A 17,509-nucleotide genomic window follows, 5' to 3' on the forward strand; every position below is an offset into this window, starting at 1 on the left:
GGATATCACAGCAACGCACGGCAGCACTGCCACAGGCACTCAGCCAAGTTTCCCTCTCCATGGCTAAAAATAGCACCTCTCCTATGAGCAGGAAAGCCGGATTCACCCTACGCCACACAGAAAGGTTCTGCTCTGCAGCCACCTGCCCTGCCCCCTGGGTTTGCTGCATATATGGAATAGTATCAGGTAGCAGCCCAGGCTCCCGTGAGCTCCCTGGCAGGGAATTAGCGCTGTGCCTGCTGTGTTTTCTGCCCCGGGTGATCTTCACAACACTAACCACTTTAGGAGCGGACCCCAAGCCCGTAAGTAATCACAGGAGCTTTCTACCTCAGCAGAGCAGGGCATGTCCATGGTGAAAAGAGAACCTGGGTTAACCGCAGGTCTGCAGGGAGCACCGAGCTCTGCAGCACAGTGTGACGCTGCAGAGCTGACTCATGCTGGCAGCACGGGGAAGCATGCGGGGCTCCTTTGTCCAGGGAGCCCGCGGGACTCTCTGACGCAGGGCACGGTGAAGGAAGGAGAGGGAGTCCCGGAGGAAGAATTTCAAGTTGTCCTATACGTGGAGGGTAACTTGCGGTCCTGGCCTGCCTTACAGCTTTCCGCTTGTGAAAGAGAATAAAGGCACATTGCAGGAAGCTGTGAGCTGCACGGGCATTGCACGTGAGGACAGGAAGGGACCGAACCTGGGGGGTGAAGTCAAACCACACTGACCATTTCTGCTCTCCTTTGATGCATTTGCTCAGGGCAGAACAGGGTTTTGCTCAGGGCAGAGCAGGATTTGTGCTCTCCCAGGCCCGACTGACTGCCTCCATGTATTTCTGCCTCCCTAACACTGATTTAGGATACACAAGCCACTGGCTGGTTTAAATTCTAACACAAGTGTGGTTCTACAAAGCTCCTGCAGAGCTGATCTCTCCCCTTCACACAGTTCTCCCATGCTTACCTGTTGTATTTGGAGGTGTATCCATAATAGTCTTCAAAAGCTTCATGTCCTTAATGTTATGGATGTAAATTGACTCTTCCAGGCAAACAACCAGCCTCTGCAAGGACACAAAGGACATGCACAGAACCTCACCAGCATGTTGCTGTTGCTCCCACAGCTGACAAACCCAAACCTGACAGTGATGTCAGAAAAACTCAACAGGAATTTCTCATGCACTGACATGTAACAGAAACATGATCTCTTCTGCTTCTCCACCCCCCCTCACTGGACAACCTTTGATTTTGTTTGTCTGCCTTTGAGAGCTGTCTGCATCTGGTCTTGCTTTAGAAAGCAGACAAACCGTCATGACTACTCTGCTACTCTAAGAGCTGATCTTCCGTTCCCAGAATCCAGGAACAAGACGACACATCAGGATTATACTCTACCATGGGTCTTGATTGCCGTCTATTCCTAATCCATCTTTTCTCTGCAGTTCTTTTCATAGCAAATCACTTTTTGTTCATAAAGGCTGCCAGTCCTGCTTGTCAGTATGCCTACAGATGGAACTACGTGCCCCTTGCCCCGACTTTTTCTTGATTTGGGAGCGAACAGTTAAGTGATGGGCCTCCCACTGCTGCTAAACCTAATGCATCTGTTCAGAAAATTAACGTTTCTTTTCCCATTCAGCATCAGTGGGCAAGACTCTGCTTTACGTGCCCTGCAGAACTGCATAAAAAATGGGCTAGGAAACATTTGTTCCAGGACAGTCACATTTACACCACCTTGGCAGATGGGTAAGGTGTTTCCAAGTTCATGTGCTTGTTCCTCTTCTACTGAACCCGTCAGGAACACCCACCCAGCCGAGAGGCAGCCGCTAAGAGAGGAGCTGCCGGGTGATGGGGAGGAAAGGCAGAAAGGAAAAAGGAAGCCTAATGCTGTAACTTTAGCACTGGGCCACCATCTCCGTGACCACTCTGCTTTGTGCCTCAGCTTGGTCCAGATCTCTACATGTTACCACAGAGGCATTTTGCATAGCGGCTTTTTTTGGGACCAGGCTTTGGATCTGGCTGAAGGATTGTTCTTTCTAAGTCCAGCAAGCTCACAGCTCCACCTACGTTAGTGCCAAGTGTCCAGAAGCACCAAAAACCTCCCAATAAAAATGTAAGGCCAGACTCCATCCAGGCTTCTGAAGTTGGAGCTCCCGAATCCATGTACAGGAAGCCTCCACCTCTTCAGAAATGAGGCCACTTATTTAGTATCTAAATGCGGAGCTCACTCACTAACTTGAAACACCCACATTAGAAAAATCTTTGCCTTGCTCCACCATTATTCTCAGATCAAACTCTTTCCCACTTCTATTCCTGCTAACCACAGCATCTGGGGCTGTGTCAGAGCCATTTTGCATTTCCAGGAAGACTTTGCCTTTTCTACAGTAACAGCCATCAGCTTGCTAGCAGAGACTGTCACAGTAATATTTATACAGCTGACTTCGGCGAAGCCACCACGTGCTTTCCCAGAACTGCAAACTGCACTGCTGTTGATGTACAGGTGAAAGGAGGTTTCCAGATGATGGCAAAGCAGCAGCCAGAGATGCTGGCACCGACAGGGAAAAAATCCAGGAAAGTGACGGGGTGGGAGGCAAACAGGTGAAGGAGGCCTGCACAAGCTCTCTGTGAGTTGGAGAGGGCTGGCTCTCTGCCTCCTGCGCCCCACGCAGCCCTGGAGCACATGCTAACATCAGCGCAAACCATGCTGAGATGAGGAATGGGGGTTTATCCTCACGGTGCACACAGGTGGAGCCTCAGAGAAGGTGCCTGGTGCTGTGATTGCCACACAGGGCTCAAGGCACTACATCTTGTACACAATGTTACTGCTCACCAGCATTTTTCTTCAGTACTTCAGTTGGACATGATTCGGGTTAGATAACTGAATTGTATGTTGAGGACTTAAATGTGCTGGGTATGGAAACAGCCAGAAAAACATATCAAATCTCTCCAAAGAGCTCAGCAGGGTTTCTGCAGCAAATGAAAACTCAGGGAGGTTACAGGAGAGCTTCTCACCGGTCCCACAGCACAGCCTTATTCCTCACTTCGAGACAAATCACGATCTACCTTAACACACTTAAGAGTTACGTTGGAGCTTGGAACAAAGAGTTCCCAATGGTCAACAACTGAGTGTTTGCACACTTGTCTGCACAATGAGGACTTCTTCACAGAGATCAAATGGAAACATGCACCATTTGTTTGAGACCCGTTCCTATTTTTTTTGCCACCATTTCCCCATGTTAACACCTTGCATGGGATTTGGCTTTTTGTGGACTTTTAATGAAAGTACAGCTTTCATACAGAAGCCCAGGCAAGGGGTTCAAATGTCACAGCACACGCAGAACCTGACTGCCACCAGTTTGATCCTGAACATAGATTGAAATGGTGATTACTTTTCTGCCTAACCAGCTATCTGTAGCATCCTCACATCTCTCCAGGTTTGTCTGTGTTACAGCTAGAGGATGAGCTTAGCTCAGGACTTGAACCCAAGCTCGTAAAGCAGCCAAGGAACACGGGTGCAGTGCTGGCTCTATGCATCACCTTAGGCAATCTCCAGAGCAGCACATGGGGAAAAGCCTGAACTTATTTTATTCTCACACTAACCTCCTAGAGCTGCTAAGCAGAACCTCCCAGTTTATTTTTATACATATACATCTACCTGCAATTCAAAGGAAGTCCTTATTTTGCCAGCTCCATTGTAAGTTTAAGTGAAAAAAATCAATTTAGGACAGATTTAATTGTAGTACAGGAACTTCTGGTCAAACACAGCTTTACTGGAAACTCAACCCAGTGTTTCCTTATGGGAGAGCCTTACTGCAGGACTCACTGTTGCTGAGGAGAGGCTGATTATATACAATTACACAGACTGCTTATTTCTTCATTGTAAAACCTCCTCTGCTTCTTACGGCATATACTTTGAAAATAATTATGGACAAAAAGAAAAGATGACTTAAAATCCTCCAAAAGGGCTCAGGGCTGCATGAAGCTGTGTCAGTTCAGAGAATAACACTCTAAAAGCCGCCTTTTAAGTGGCCTGAATGTTTTCTATACCTTTAAAAATCAAGCAAGGCTGCTAGCAGTACTTAAGAAGCAACCTTTCACTTCATCCACGGAGTTCAAGTTACTCCTGGGCTTTGTTTCTGCATTTGAAGGTGTCATTTGCAACCAAGATGGCAGAGGTGGGCCTGAAGTCAGGATGTGGAATCCAAGGGAGGGAGGAAGATGAAAAGGTGTTTTTTTGGCAGAGCTGCGTGCAGAATAGGCAAGAAGGCAGACAACAAAAAGTCTTTGTGTAACTGCTATGGAAACAGGACTTGGCTTCATTTTACTGAAAGAAACAGTTGTGGAGATGATATCCACAGCCACCCTGCTCCTCTGTCAGAGGTCAGCAAGCCTGAAGTGGAGCTGGTAGGGGAGGACAGGCACCTACTCCTCCAGTCCCACTTCACAGTCTCTGTGCAAACCTACCCAGGCTGACACTGCTCTCCTAGGCAGCGGGGCCCCAGCTAGAAAATCAACACCAGCAAAGAGCCAGAGTGGAACAACCCTGCCTAACCCCCAGCCTCTTACCTGACGATTCAGCCGGATGGACAGTATGTTACTGGAATAGCTGTAGTTGCAGATCTCTGTCCCTTTCTTGAAGTGGTAGACATTCATTTGCTGTGGCCTGGCATGACTGACCACAACCACAAGGCTGCTGGAGAACAGACGCTCCACGATGTAAACATCTGGGATTTCATCTGGGCACAGAAGGAAAGCAAGACAGAGTCTTTAGCTTGGCTTATGGTTAGTCTGATTGCAGCAACAAGATTCAATTCAATTGGGAATTGGGCTGGAAGGCTTGGTGTGCAGGTGTTCCACATCTGCTTTTGTTAAACATTTCTCATACCCGGCACAAACCATTTAGGTCAGAACAAGAAAGGGTTAATGAACCTTTCCCTGAAGGCAGAATTTAAGCCAGCCCCCCTTTGATAGAGCTGTTAGGCTTCTCCTGGGCAGGGCCCTGCAGCTGAAACTAATTCATGGGAAGGGGATATAAAAAGGAGAAGCCCACTCAACTTGGTCAGGGTTTTTTTTGGATGGTATGAGAAGGTGGGGTGGTGAAGGCAGTGGCAGCTTACTGAGATAAGGAACATGACATGTATAACTCACTGTTTATTCTGCATAGTGTCTGGTTTCTCCCAGCCTCTTTAGGGAAGGCTGACATGTTTAAGCAAACCCCCCCTCCCTGTCACTGGGGTTGTGGCCTCTAGAGAACTCTAGCACGGCTGCGGGGAAGAGCAGTGTGGTATGTTTTGCAGTGATTGTGCTTGGGCTGACTCCCCTTGTGTTGAGAAGGCACCATTAGAATGGTCCTGGTGGACCTGTGCATAAATCATAAGGGGTTATGAGTTCTAGTTTAAGTAGCCCTGAATGCTGCTCAGTGCTTGGGCTGTGCTGCCCTGGCAGCATGTGCACTGTTCCACAGCTATAATGTGGGGCTGCTTGTGCCTCAGCCCTTGAGTGTGGCACCAGCAGGGATCTGTTTCTCTTTGGCCTGACTCTGGGGGCAATCTGAGCTCTGAAATACTACTTATTGTAAGCCTGCGGCTTGCTGCTGTAGAGCAGCTTAGTTACCCTCTGAGACAAAGATGAATGGAGCCTGGACTTTGTTCCAGATGATGCAGCTATGTCTGGTTGCTGAGGCTCCTTCTATAGCCACTGGAGAGAGACTAGTGTATACCAGCTGTGATATGTATCTTTACCGCATCTCGACTAAAATGCTTCTGGCCATGGCCTGAACCAGACTAGAGTACATGCTCCATAAGGCCTGACTTGTTTTGGGCTGTTAAGTGCACTGCATGCTGCTCTGAGCACAGCTAATAGCTAATAGCCTGCTGTGAATAACCTTCTTAAACAGGAAACTTGTTAAAAACGCCTTGCTTGTAAATACCACATTGGACTAAAAGCCTGCAAGTTATCTAGCATCTGTGCTGGGAGTTTGAGGCCTCCTGTTTGTGTATCTGAAATGGGGTAGTAGTAAACTGCCTCTGAAAGCTGGTTGGTAGGACAAGCTGCTGCTGTCAGACTGACAGCAGTGAAAAAGCTGGATTCTAAACTTGTGGGACTCCTTCAGCTTTGTTAAAGTACTGCTGCTTTAAGTTAAAATTTAGAAGCTTCTCCAAGGTTGTAGCTAGCTCTAAAGGCTGCTGTGCACAGGGCGGTAATCGGACTCGTTCCTCTCCTGATACAGGTACAGCAGGTACAGATGCCATCTCTGCAGCAGGGTGAGGAGAATCACCCCCTCGAGGCAGACTGAAGTGCAGTAACACAGGTGAAGTCTGTTGGCCAATATTCCACCACAGTGAAACAGGAGACTTACTGCTTTCGTGGACCTGGTCCAGTTGATCCACAGAACTTAAGGAAAAAAGCCTGTATCCAGTTGTAGTTCCAATTGCCAGGGAGCTGCAAAGACAAGACAAAAATCTGCTAGTTCAGATCTTATGGCCTCCAGGTGATAGCAGGAGTCCCTTGCAGGGGTTTGTGATGGTTTTGATTGGGATAGTTATTTTTTTCCATATTGGCTTGTACTGAGCTATGGGTTTGGATTTGTGCTGAAAAGTGTTGAAGATACAGGGATATTCTTGTTATTGCTGAGCAGTGCTTACACAGCATCAAATTTTTTCTGCTTCTTGGCAGGCTGGAGGTATACAAGTTAGGAGGGGACACAGCTGGGACAGCTGATCCCAACTGACCAAGGGATATCCCAGACCATATGGTCATGCTCCGCATACAGAGCTGCGGGAAGAAGGAAGGGGGACGCTTGGAGTGATGGTGTTTGTCTTCCCAAGTAACTGTTACATGTGGTGGAGCCCTGCTTTCCTGGAGATGGCTGAACACCTGCCTGCCCATGGGAGGTGGTGAATGAACTTTACCTGTTAAACTGTTCTTAACACGCTAGTTTTAGAAGGGTAATAGTGATAATTCTCTTCCCCCATCCCCCTGTGGGGAGTGAGTGGCTGTGTGGGGCTCAGTTGCCAGCTGGGGTTAAACCATGACATGGGTGAAAACGAGTAGTCCCAGGTATAGTGATCTGTGAAGGCACAACTTCAGTTTCAACTCTCAATCAAAAGCATATAAAGTAACAAAGGAGTAAAAATAAAAACAATAAAAAAACCCAACAAGTAAAAGAGCCCAAGGATCTGGCTGTCAGTCTGAGGCCACTGCAGCCTACAGAAGGTAAATATCCCTGTGAGACACCAAACTTGTTTCTCCAGCAGCCACGGGACCACATGAATGGATGAGAAACAGGCATATCTACCTGGTAGGCTGCAGACAGGACCTTTGGGGCATTAATGGGGGCTGCTTCCAAAGCCATGATCTGATCAGTCTAGATAGACACACAGATTTGTGAGGGCTGTAGAAGCTTTGCTCTCGCTGCTAATGGCTGTGGGCACAAGCATGTGGCATAAGGTGTGGTGGTGCCAAGCGCTGGCTTTGCTCGGTTCCAGATATAGCAAGCGGCAACACCTAGGTCTTAAACCAGCAGCCAGCTCAGAATACCAGCACACTGGTGGCCAGCAGGTTCACGTCAGCAGCACATCTCCACCCATCAAAGCACCCTTTGTTTAGACGCAGCAAATGCAAAGCAGCGCTGGGAATAATGGTATTTCCAGGTGTGGGGCTGGGGTCTGATCCGTATCTCCTACCCCAGGCTCTGGGCTGCGACCGCCAGACCCCGTGTGTGGCTCGCTGCTGCAGGACGGGTGTTGTCCCGCTTGGAAATGGCTCTTAAAATGATGGATGGGCTCTGAAGCAGGTAAACCACAGGTTAGACACAGTGTATGGGTGGGAGGCTCCAAGGAAACCCTCCTTGTCACCAGGCGGTGGTGGGGCCAGAGCCCTGGGCCACTTGGCCACCCACACAGTGGCCACGGTGCGGGTCAGCGAAGGCCTCCGAGGAAGTCACTTTTCTGACCTGCCGAAAACACGTCCCAAACCGGTGGGGAGGGGGACCCCCGTCCCCCGCAATGATTCCCCTCGTGTGCGGCCTCCCTGGGCCTGCCAGAGGCCTGACCGGGGGTGTCTGTGGGGAGCCGGGGCCCCCGAGTGGGGCAGGGCTGGGGGCCCCACGGGGCCAGCCCCGTGTGGGGAGAGGAACCTGGCCCCGGGCCCCACCGAGCCAGCCCCGAGGCGGGGCGGGGGTCCCGCGGGGCTCACCCGGGCAGGGCCGGTCCCGGGGGCCAGCCCCGCCCCGAGCTGCCGTGCCCGGCTGCAGGCCCCGGAGCCCCGCCGCGCTGCCGCTGCCCCCCGCCCCACGGCGCCCGCCCCGCTTACGTGCAGTCCTGGTTGTAGGAGAAGCAGCTGAGGGCCGCGGGCCCCCCCGGCGCCTCGGCCGCGGCCTCCATGGAGCGGGCGCGGCGGCTCGGCCCGCTCCGGCCCCCGCGGCGGCGGCACCTCCCCCGCGCCGGGCCCGCTCCGCGGCGCAGGCGGCGGCCGGGGCGGGGCCGCCTCCCACTGGCCGGCTCGCCGCCGGAGGAGCCGCCCCGCCTGCAGATAGACTCGCGGATCGACCTATCCGCGAGGGGAAGGCGGGGCGGTCCCGCCCCGGGCCTGGCGGAGCCGGCGGCTATTGGCTGGCGGGGGGGGAACAGCTGTGCGTGGCCACGTGGTGATGTTGTGGTTGCATCAGACGGGCCCGGGCAGATGTTGGGGGAGCACATCTGGGGGCTTGGGCGGCCGTGCGGGGAGGGTGGGCGGCCTTCTGGGGGGCAGGGGGAGCTGGGGGCCGGCCTGGCGGAGGGGTGATGGCCCCGCTGCCCGGGGAGCAGCGCTGCGCCCATCTGTCTCCCTGGCTAAATACTGCTTTCAATTCAGTTTTCCTTTTTTTTTTTTTTTTAAACATATTTTTTAATATATTTTTTTACAAAATTAACACTAAACTCGCTGCCTTTGTGCACACAACTGCTTTATTCATGTGACTAAAGCCGCTGCTACCTTGCAGGGTTGAATCTACCAGGGGAAAATACATGGAAAAACAAACCCCAGAGCCAGTTGCTAAATGACAAATGTTCTAGAAGTCGGTACAATAACATTAACAGTGCACAGAAATGCAGGCAGAGTCTGCAAACCCCCTAATTAGATGAGTAATCCTCATGTGAGTGCTGAAGTCATTGGCCCTAGATCACTTGATGTGCACCACAAGGCTTTTGGAAAAAGAGCCACATGTAATACCATCTAAATGAGGCAGATTCCATGTGGACACATATATCTGCCCAGATTAATCCCCCTTTGCAGCATGTGGGCCTTCAAGTGTCTGCAGTGTTCCCCTGTTATAGAGTTTAAAACCTGAAACTGTGAAGATGATTGATATTTTTTGGGGAAGAAATTACGAAAATGCAGACCTTCCAAACAGCATTAGCTTGGAGTGAGGCTGATGGTGGATCATACCCTAGGACATAGAGCATGTGAGCGACGCTGCAACGGCAGCAAAGGAATAATTTTAAATTCATCACATTTTGGGGGAAAACATCTTCTATTCATAGGGGCCTAGTGGGAAGCTCTAATAAAACCCAAAATGAAACAGAAGCTGTTTTTGAATGTCCTGAGACTGCCTCTGTGGATCAGCATAGTTTGATTTTGGAACAGAGATGTCAGACAGAAAATGGGGTTGTGGAGCAGGAAGAAGCTTGAAAACAAAACCAAAAACCCTCCAACAATCAAAACCAGGGAGCCAGTGCCTTGCACTTCAAAAAACAGTTTCTGAGCAACTTCTACAGCCGGATGTTTGCTGCTTAGGTAATCACCATGAGCTGGTTCTAAAATGAAGCCCTGATAAAGCAGAGCCAAGGAAGGAACTGAGACTTCGGCAACACAATTATTTTTGTAGCTTGACTGATGCAACCATGTTGGTCAATCTCCCTCTCAGCCAGCTGCCTATGATGGCTATTTATTTAGTAGAGGTGGGAGAAACAAACTGTTCTTGTCCTCTGCTACACTGTGAAAACCTTTGGTGGCCTTGGGAGCGGCTGTTGCTGTTGAGTACTGCCATGTCACAGTGATGGCTGTTGCTGTTAAGACCATGGCTAGCACCAGGGCAAGGTGCTCCTCTGACTGGACTAGTTGGTGTGTGCTGGTGAAGCCCAGCCTCACAAGAGCCCTTGGAGACCTCAAGGTATGTGCTCTGACAGGTTGGGGTACTTGGGTTCTGGGCATGAAATAGAAGCTGAAGTGCTGTGTGTGGAAACCGTGGGTCTTTCCAATACAAAAATGAGGTGTCTGATGTCCCAAACGTAAAGAAATAGCTAAACCGATTTTTCAGGAGCGCAGCTTTGGAAGGAGGTAGTAGTTAGATCCCAAGATCTTTCTTGGGATCTGGGTATATGTCACACCTGGGGAAAATGGTCTGGCAGACACAGCAGAGAGCCATACTAGACACCAGGAGGATAGCTCTTGGCTCTGATGCATGCATTTGCTGGGAAGAATATACCAGGAGTTGGATTCCCTTTCCTGACAATCCTGTGATTGCTGTAACTCTGCTTTGTGTGCAGTACCCATTGACAGTAACAACCCCAACTCAGCCATTAACTCTAAAACCAGCCCAGAGTGTGGCCATCTGATTGTAAATATTTTTCAAAGCAGAAAACTTTGTGCGACAGATGTTGGTTTGCATTCTCCACCCTGGGTGTATGGGTGGAGGAAATGGAGGTGAAGAAGCTGCTGTGCCTAGAAGCCATGGGATCCTGCATGTTGCCATTCAGCATGAAAAGGCTTTTAGGTACCTTTTGATAGCTTTTAGGCTTATCCCTGGCTCAGTGTTTAAATTCCAGCTATGCTCTATCCTCTCAGATAAAAGCCTGCTCCTACCATGTCTGGTATTTGAATGAAATTTGCTACATTAAGAAAGGTCTTGGCCAGGGCTAAATCTGCTAAATATCCCTCACTGGTATGCGTGATAACCCGGGCCTGCTGAGGGACTAGAGCCTTCCAGGGGAAAAATAGGCAGGAGGGAACAGGCAAAAAAGTGAATGTCTATTAGGGAGAGTGACTTTTTCTTGTAGCAAGGAAACAGTCTTTTGCGTGTGAAAGGAGTGGGGAAAGGTGGCACGTAGGTGCTTGCTTTGCTCTTATCTATTACCCTTACCAAGAGGTGGAGGAGGAAGAAGGGGCAGCAGCTCAGCCAACGGCCAAGCACCAAGGGGCCAGCCCGGGCTCCTCTCGGATCTCCGGACAATAAATGCTGCCATCTGGTGCCGCGAGGCTGGCGGCACACATCGCTCGTGCCGCCACCAGCACACGGCGATGCCCCTGCACGGTACTTGTTCACAGGAGAGAGCGGTCCTTGCTTACTCTTTGGATCACCCAATGGGTTACCTGCATCGCCACTAGCTTTTGGTACTGATGTAGGAAAACCCACTGATTTTGGAGTCGAGTGGCCCCGGTAATAGAAAGCTATAGAAAGAAATGTGGAATTTAAACCTCACATTCACCTCTTGCTTTGAGTTACTTCTTGTTTATGCCAGGACAGATATATATTTTTTTCCCTCCTATACAGTGGAAAAATGAGAAGAAAGCAGGGAGCTGGACTGTATATGTCAGAGGCTAATCTGAGTTTGGAAGAACCCTGATCACAAGATCTAGACACTAGAGAAGTCATCAGTTCAAAGGCTTTTTTTTTTCATATTATGATTCCTGTATCAAATATAAAAATGTGGGAAAGAAAAAACAACGGACAGAACATATTTATGACAGTTATCAGCAGACTCACTTGTCTTGCTAAATTTTCTGGACAGATGCTAACCTAGTGTGGGGAGGGAAAGGGGCACACAGTGGAAGTGTGCATGCCGTGAGCATACACGGAGACTCATTGCACTCCGTTTAAGGTTCAGGAATGAGGAAAGATGCATCGAGACCTTGAGAGCCATCTGCTGGCACTTACATCTGTCAGGGTGATGGAAGGACAAGAGCGGTCGTGTCTGACTCCAGAGCCAGTCTGAATGTCACCAAAGTTTTGAGAGCTTTGCTTCTTGTAGTTTTTCCTTTTCAGTTTTAGATGCTGACCCTGAGCCAGCTCCTGCCATTTAATGAGCTGTCGTTTGTGAGCAGCCCTTTCAGAAGTGTTTGCCAAGGTCAGGGAAGAGCGTGCAACCTAATGCTGCGTTTCCTTGTAAGTTGGATTAATGCTCCTTATCTTGTCCTCGCTCTGGCAAAGATCCCATTTCCCTAACTAGCATTAGGACATCACACTTACCCTGGTAATGGATTATCTCACTGGAGGCTTTCACAAATTGGTTTGACGCGCTGCTCACAGGAGTGGTGCAGGCTGAGGGTGGCTGATCTTCACGTCTCTTTGGGGTACACATTGGACTCTTTTAAAAAGTTGTGGAGTCTCTTCAGCTGAGAACCGTAAGACCTGTACCACAGAGAACAAAGGGGTTAAAACTGAAAGTGGGGAGAGAGGAACTTTTGCCTTCCCCTTAACTTCTGGGTACAGCGCTAATTATAATTCCTCTGTAATTATCTAAAGACCAAAGAATGTTCTGATATGAGAGATCAGAACAGGTCACATTGTGAGAGGGAGACTGGGAGCACACAGAGGTCCTGACGGACAGAGGAACATTGGGATCCTGCACAGCCTGGTGTGACCAGACGAGAGGAGCAGCTCTCCTTAGTGAGGCTCTGGAGGGATAACATGGGGAGAGACAGGCTCACTGCCCAAGCTGTTAGCACGTAAGTAATTCTCATGACCTGGGTGACTTTCTCCTTTCATGCTAGAGGAGACAAGGAGGGGCTTTGAGGAGAAACAACACAAAACATTGGTATAATAAATGCATTCATAGCAGAAACAACTTGGCTCTTGTTCAAACAGAGGGTGCAGAGAGGCATCTACCCTGTCCGTGGGACTGTGGGGTACACAGAGCCAAGGTAACTGTAGCCATCGCTAGCCACAGCCTCCAAGTTCATCTGGGTGCAGCTTCACAACTTCTTTTGCAAACCATACCGAATCAGTTCTCGTGTGACCGGCATAAACCTTGTTCAAATAATTCAACTACCGATTCCCATGACTGGAGCATACAAACATCTCATGAGCTTGGATTCTTCCTCGGCCCGGAAAGTGCTTTTATCCTCATTCTGCTGGGGGAAGCGGAGATGGAGTGAGGCTAAATGACTTTTACAGGAGAGGCTGGAAATTAGTAGCAGAGCAGGAAACTAGACCTACATCTCTTAATCATCTTGCTGCTTCAGATTTAAGGGTTACAGTTGGAGAATGAAAAAAGGCTATATCGTATTCCTGCGGGCACACAGCACATGCCAAGCAAGCCTTAGCTGACATTTCAAAGACCTATTGTTTTTAAAGTGGGTTCCTTCCATCTGGGAAATTGTTCTATTATCTTGGGGGGAGGGAGGCAGAAACTTGCATCAGAAATTGCTTGATTCTGTAGCAAGCTTGTTAGATGTCGGTCCAGACATTGTTTGGATGTCAGTCCAGACCAAGAACAGTGGATCTGACCGACTGCATGATGTGTTTACTTTGCCACCTGCTTTCAGAGACAAGCACATAAGCAAATGGCTGTTTTGAATGCTTTTATGTGTGCATTTATCGTGCAAGGGAACTGTGTCACAGATGATGCACAGGGAGGGAGCTCTCCCCAGACTGCTTCTATGTTAAAAGCACGGGAACTGAGGATTCTTTTCAATGGGGGTATTTACATTCTATTACAAAACAAACACTGGTAGCATTTCACATGCGTTCCCGGAAAAGAAGTCAACAGTAACTGTACACTATCTCATTGCTCTTTAATTCGGTTTGCGTCAGAGATCTTAAAATCAAGAATCACATTTGCAGATGCTTGGGCAGTTCATGAACCGCTGAAGCTGCCCAGGGGTTGTATAAAGTTAAGAATGCAAAACAAAAATGGTTCACATCCAAATTGCAGGAGGCAAAGACCTGCTGCTCTCCCATCTTCTTCCCTCTCTGGAGGCCTGAGCCTTGCAGGGCCTTTTTTGTCGTGCTTTGGATGCTGTTTTCTGTTTCCCAGCTCTTGTGAGGCAGCCTAGCACTCTGACTGCATCTGTTTCCCCCTCTGCTAATCCCTGTCCTCACTCAGAGTCCTTGAAGTCCTTCAGAGTTGTACATAGACACCTAAACAAGGTGTTTCCAATAAATATTGTCAGGAGGGTGCTTAAAAACTTCTTGCCTTGCTGTTGAGGTGCAGATTAATTACCAGTCTAGCTACAACTCCTTAGGTCAGAAGAAAGAGGGAACACTGAATTCAAGTTAAACACGGTTGGATGACAGGTGGAACATCATTATCTGTGTTAGAATTTAAACATGCTATCATGGCTTTTTCAAAGTGTTATGGAGCCTGTCCTAAAGCAAACAGAGGAGAGCTATGTGACATACCTCAGATAACAAGGGCACCTGGCTGGCTGCACTGCCTTCCTCAGCTGCTGAGCTCTTTAGCATTTACTCAGGAGGTAAAATGTTCCCAGCGTTACCCCTTGGGTGCTGGAAGCCTTCCAGCTGGGAACCACACTGAGTGTATGATGACGGGCTGTGTTGCATCAGGCAGGTCTTGCAGATGTAAATGGATTCCCCGACTGGCCTCTCTTTAAGATCTAGGCACTTCAGGGCATTTTTTTCTTGGCTTTTGGATACTCTGTTTTGAGTCTTACCAGTCATTTTCTTCTTCAAAGTAACATATGGAAATGATTTGAGATCTGCTGCTCAAAGCAAACTCGTTTTACACTGGGGACCATTTCACACAACTGTCTGCCCAGCTGATGTGCAGCAAGACCAAAGCCAGCTTCCACGCACCATCCTTTGTGGTCCAGAGTGGCTTTTAGCCCATGGCGCAGGTCACGATGGGGTTGGAGCAGGAAGCTTAAGCGCTAGCTTTCAGACTGTATTTTGTGACCATATCAATTCCTTGCTCTGTTCCTTTATCACCTTTCATGTGGCAAAATTACAGATGTTGATAGCAGATTTATTTACACTGTAATTCATCCAGAGGCTCAGACTACCTGGCAAACATTGTGCCTTGCTGGGCACTGTGTGGCAAGTACCCTTTTCCCTCCTTGCACGCAGGTACATTGAAGTGTCAAAATGAAAGCGGTCAAGTTCGTACAGTCAACTCCAGAGTTTGGCCTGGAACCCAGAAGCCCTCAAACAGTCTATTGTCAAACAGGAATATGTTTTTTTCTGTCTTTTGGCTCCTAATTTATGGATCTTCCTATGAATCACACTGCATAGTCTCAGTGAGACATGGTGTGTAGCAGCAATAGGCAGTTATTTTGTATGCTAGTTAAAGCTTAAACATACAAGAAGACATGCCCAAAGGATACAATGTGAACTCTACCTCTGACATCACCATAGTCCACACTGAGCTCACAGATTTTTAGTTTCACTGACTTTCTGATTACTGATCGATGTGGATTTTAGGGCTGTTGGGGCTGATGGCAGCTTCAGTTGGTAGAAGAACCCTTTCTGTACCCCTAATGCTTCTTCATTCCCCATTCATCCACCCCAAGACAGTGCACACACAGCAGTTTCCCCGATCAAGAGTGTTGCTGCCAGGCTGTGCCTCTTTGGACCCTGCTTGTACCTCAAGGGCGATGGATTTGCACGACTTGACATGTGAAGCTGTGTGTGGGACACAAAAGTGGCTGCTTCAGTCTGACACTTGTTCAATTTGTTTGCTTTCAGTCCCAGTGGCTTGTCTGAGCTGGTGGTACCTCATGGGCAGAACACGATGCAAAGGTGGGACGGTATCTTCAGTGCAAACCCCTGCTACTGTAACTCCTGTGTAGGATTCCACCTACTCACAGGTGCTGTTAACCTTGCTGCCACTGAAGTATCTCTCAAGAAGCCTTTTTTGTTCTATGCACACAGCAGGGGTAGATGACTTCTGGGCTCTTATTTCTCATCTTGGCTCATATAATTTTTTTCTCCCCCTGAGCTCCCCAATCACTGCCCACTGTTATTCCTGGCAGAGTGTGATTGCTCATGGAGGTATTTTTTCTGGCCTAGTAATCTATGATTTTTACCTTTTTTTTTTCTTTCCCCATTTTCCTTTCAGATGGATCTAGCGACTCCTCAGCCACTTTAACTTCAGGCTGCTTTTCATGCCCTTTTAGCACTGCTCCTTGTGCCCTCTCCCCATGTCATCCTCACTGTTCCATGTCCAGCCTTCTTACCTGGCTACCTTGCCCTGGATCTCCTTCCCCTCAGCTAACCTGCTGTGCCAGCGTGCTTTCATTTACTTCCTCAGTGAATGCTGCAATGCTCTATGCTTGCAGGATTAATAACGAGTCAGTATCTCTGTGGGGTTTATATGATTGCGTGGTGGTAAGCGGAACAGCAAGCCTTCACTTCTTTCCTTCCCAGTGACCATTCTTAGCTTCTATTACTGTTGATCACCATGTTGATAAATAGCACCATAAAAATTAGAGTAATAAATTCAGTCTTTGTAAGAACTTCTGGGAAGCTTTGTTAAAAAGCAAACAAATTATCTTCCCACTTGGGATATTTCAGATGCTTTTTACAGACAAATTTATTGGTCTTTTATGAGACCAGGAATATGTATCCTACATGGCTTAATGCAGAATGGAGATGAGCCAAATGCTTAAGAATGATGAGGTGGCATTATCACTCAGTTGATGAAGGAATTGTGATGATCTTGAAGAGGGTTCCTGTTTTTAATCATGAAAATAGCGCTTTTGACTCCCTATGAGGCTGAGGCAGAAGCAGCTAAATACATAATTCTAAGAGTAGAGCACTGAACAAAAATGAGCGGACATACTGGTCCAGGTTCTCCAGGGCAGTTAGGTCACTAACTCCTCTTAACTTGCAGGCACCTAAGTATCTCTAGACACTTTCATCCAGAATCTGCCCAGAAATACCATACTTCAGGCAGTGTTTTTTTGGTTTAACAATGAGAGTACTCAGGCTGCTAAAATGCAGGAAGTCCTATCTGCAGCTTTCTGCAAGTCCATGCTGTGACACATGATGATTCACAGCCCCTGCCTGGGGAGTCGTCTCGTCTCATCCATGCTCAGACTCTGCCAGTATTTACCAGTCTCGAAAACTGAATGTCCCACCACTAAGGACATGTGATGGTTACCGTCACTGAAATCACTACCACGCTAACCCACAGTGCTTGCCATTGGGGTTTGAACCAAGACTACTAGATTTGCCTAAAAAAAAAAATATAACGGTGCTTTAGGACAGGCTCTGCTACAGGATAGGAGATGAGACTGAATTAGAAAAATGATTCTGTTGAGTTCTTATTGAGTGTAACCAGAAACAGCCCGTACAGTTCCCCACCTTACCCCTCTTTATGGTGACTCGCTGGCTGTATCACGCCACGTCTCTTAGGCTTGTGTTGGTATATTCTGCTGGCAGAATGGGCAGCTCTCCTCTGCTCTTCAGCAGCCACAGCCTCAGGCAACAGACTGCTACATGAGAAACTCTAATGCATAAAATTGAAATGAAAGTTGTGGGAACAGTGCTGACGGTAATGCCAGTTATTTACTCTGAAATGTTTATTACTTAATTAGACAG

The 17,509-nt window shown here is 48.4% G+C and overlaps 1 protein-coding gene across 3 annotated transcripts in view; it reads right to left on the reverse strand.

Moving 5' to 3' along the window:
• Positions 1-17,509, reverse strand: part of WIPI1 (WD repeat domain, phosphoinositide interacting 1) — a 32,625-nt gene that overhangs the window by 13,586 nt on the left and 1,530 nt on the right. The window contains exons 2-6 of one of the 3 annotated variants that reach the window (XM_080395534.1): positions 17,278-17,417; positions 12,197-12,358; positions 6,329-6,411; positions 4,537-4,706; positions 944-1,040 (exon numbers count right to left, since the gene is read on the reverse strand). In XM_080395534.1, coding sequence (XP_080251660.1) covers positions 944-1,040; positions 4,537-4,623 — 184 coding nt within the window. In that variant the 5' untranslated portion in view covers positions 4,624-4,706; positions 6,329-6,411; positions 12,197-12,358; positions 17,278-17,417. Of the gene's footprint in view, positions 1-943; positions 1,041-4,536; positions 4,707-6,328; positions 6,412-8,283; positions 8,446-12,196; positions 12,359-17,277; positions 17,418-17,509 lie in introns of those variants that run through there. The other 2 variants (XM_080395533.1, XM_080395535.1) reach the window with 2 other exon arrangements.

This window comes from Falco punctatus (assembly GCF_963210335.1).
Source record: "Falco punctatus genome assembly, chromosome: 1".
NCBI classification, from domain to species: Eukaryota; Metazoa; Chordata; class Aves; order Falconiformes; family Falconidae; genus Falco; species Falco punctatus.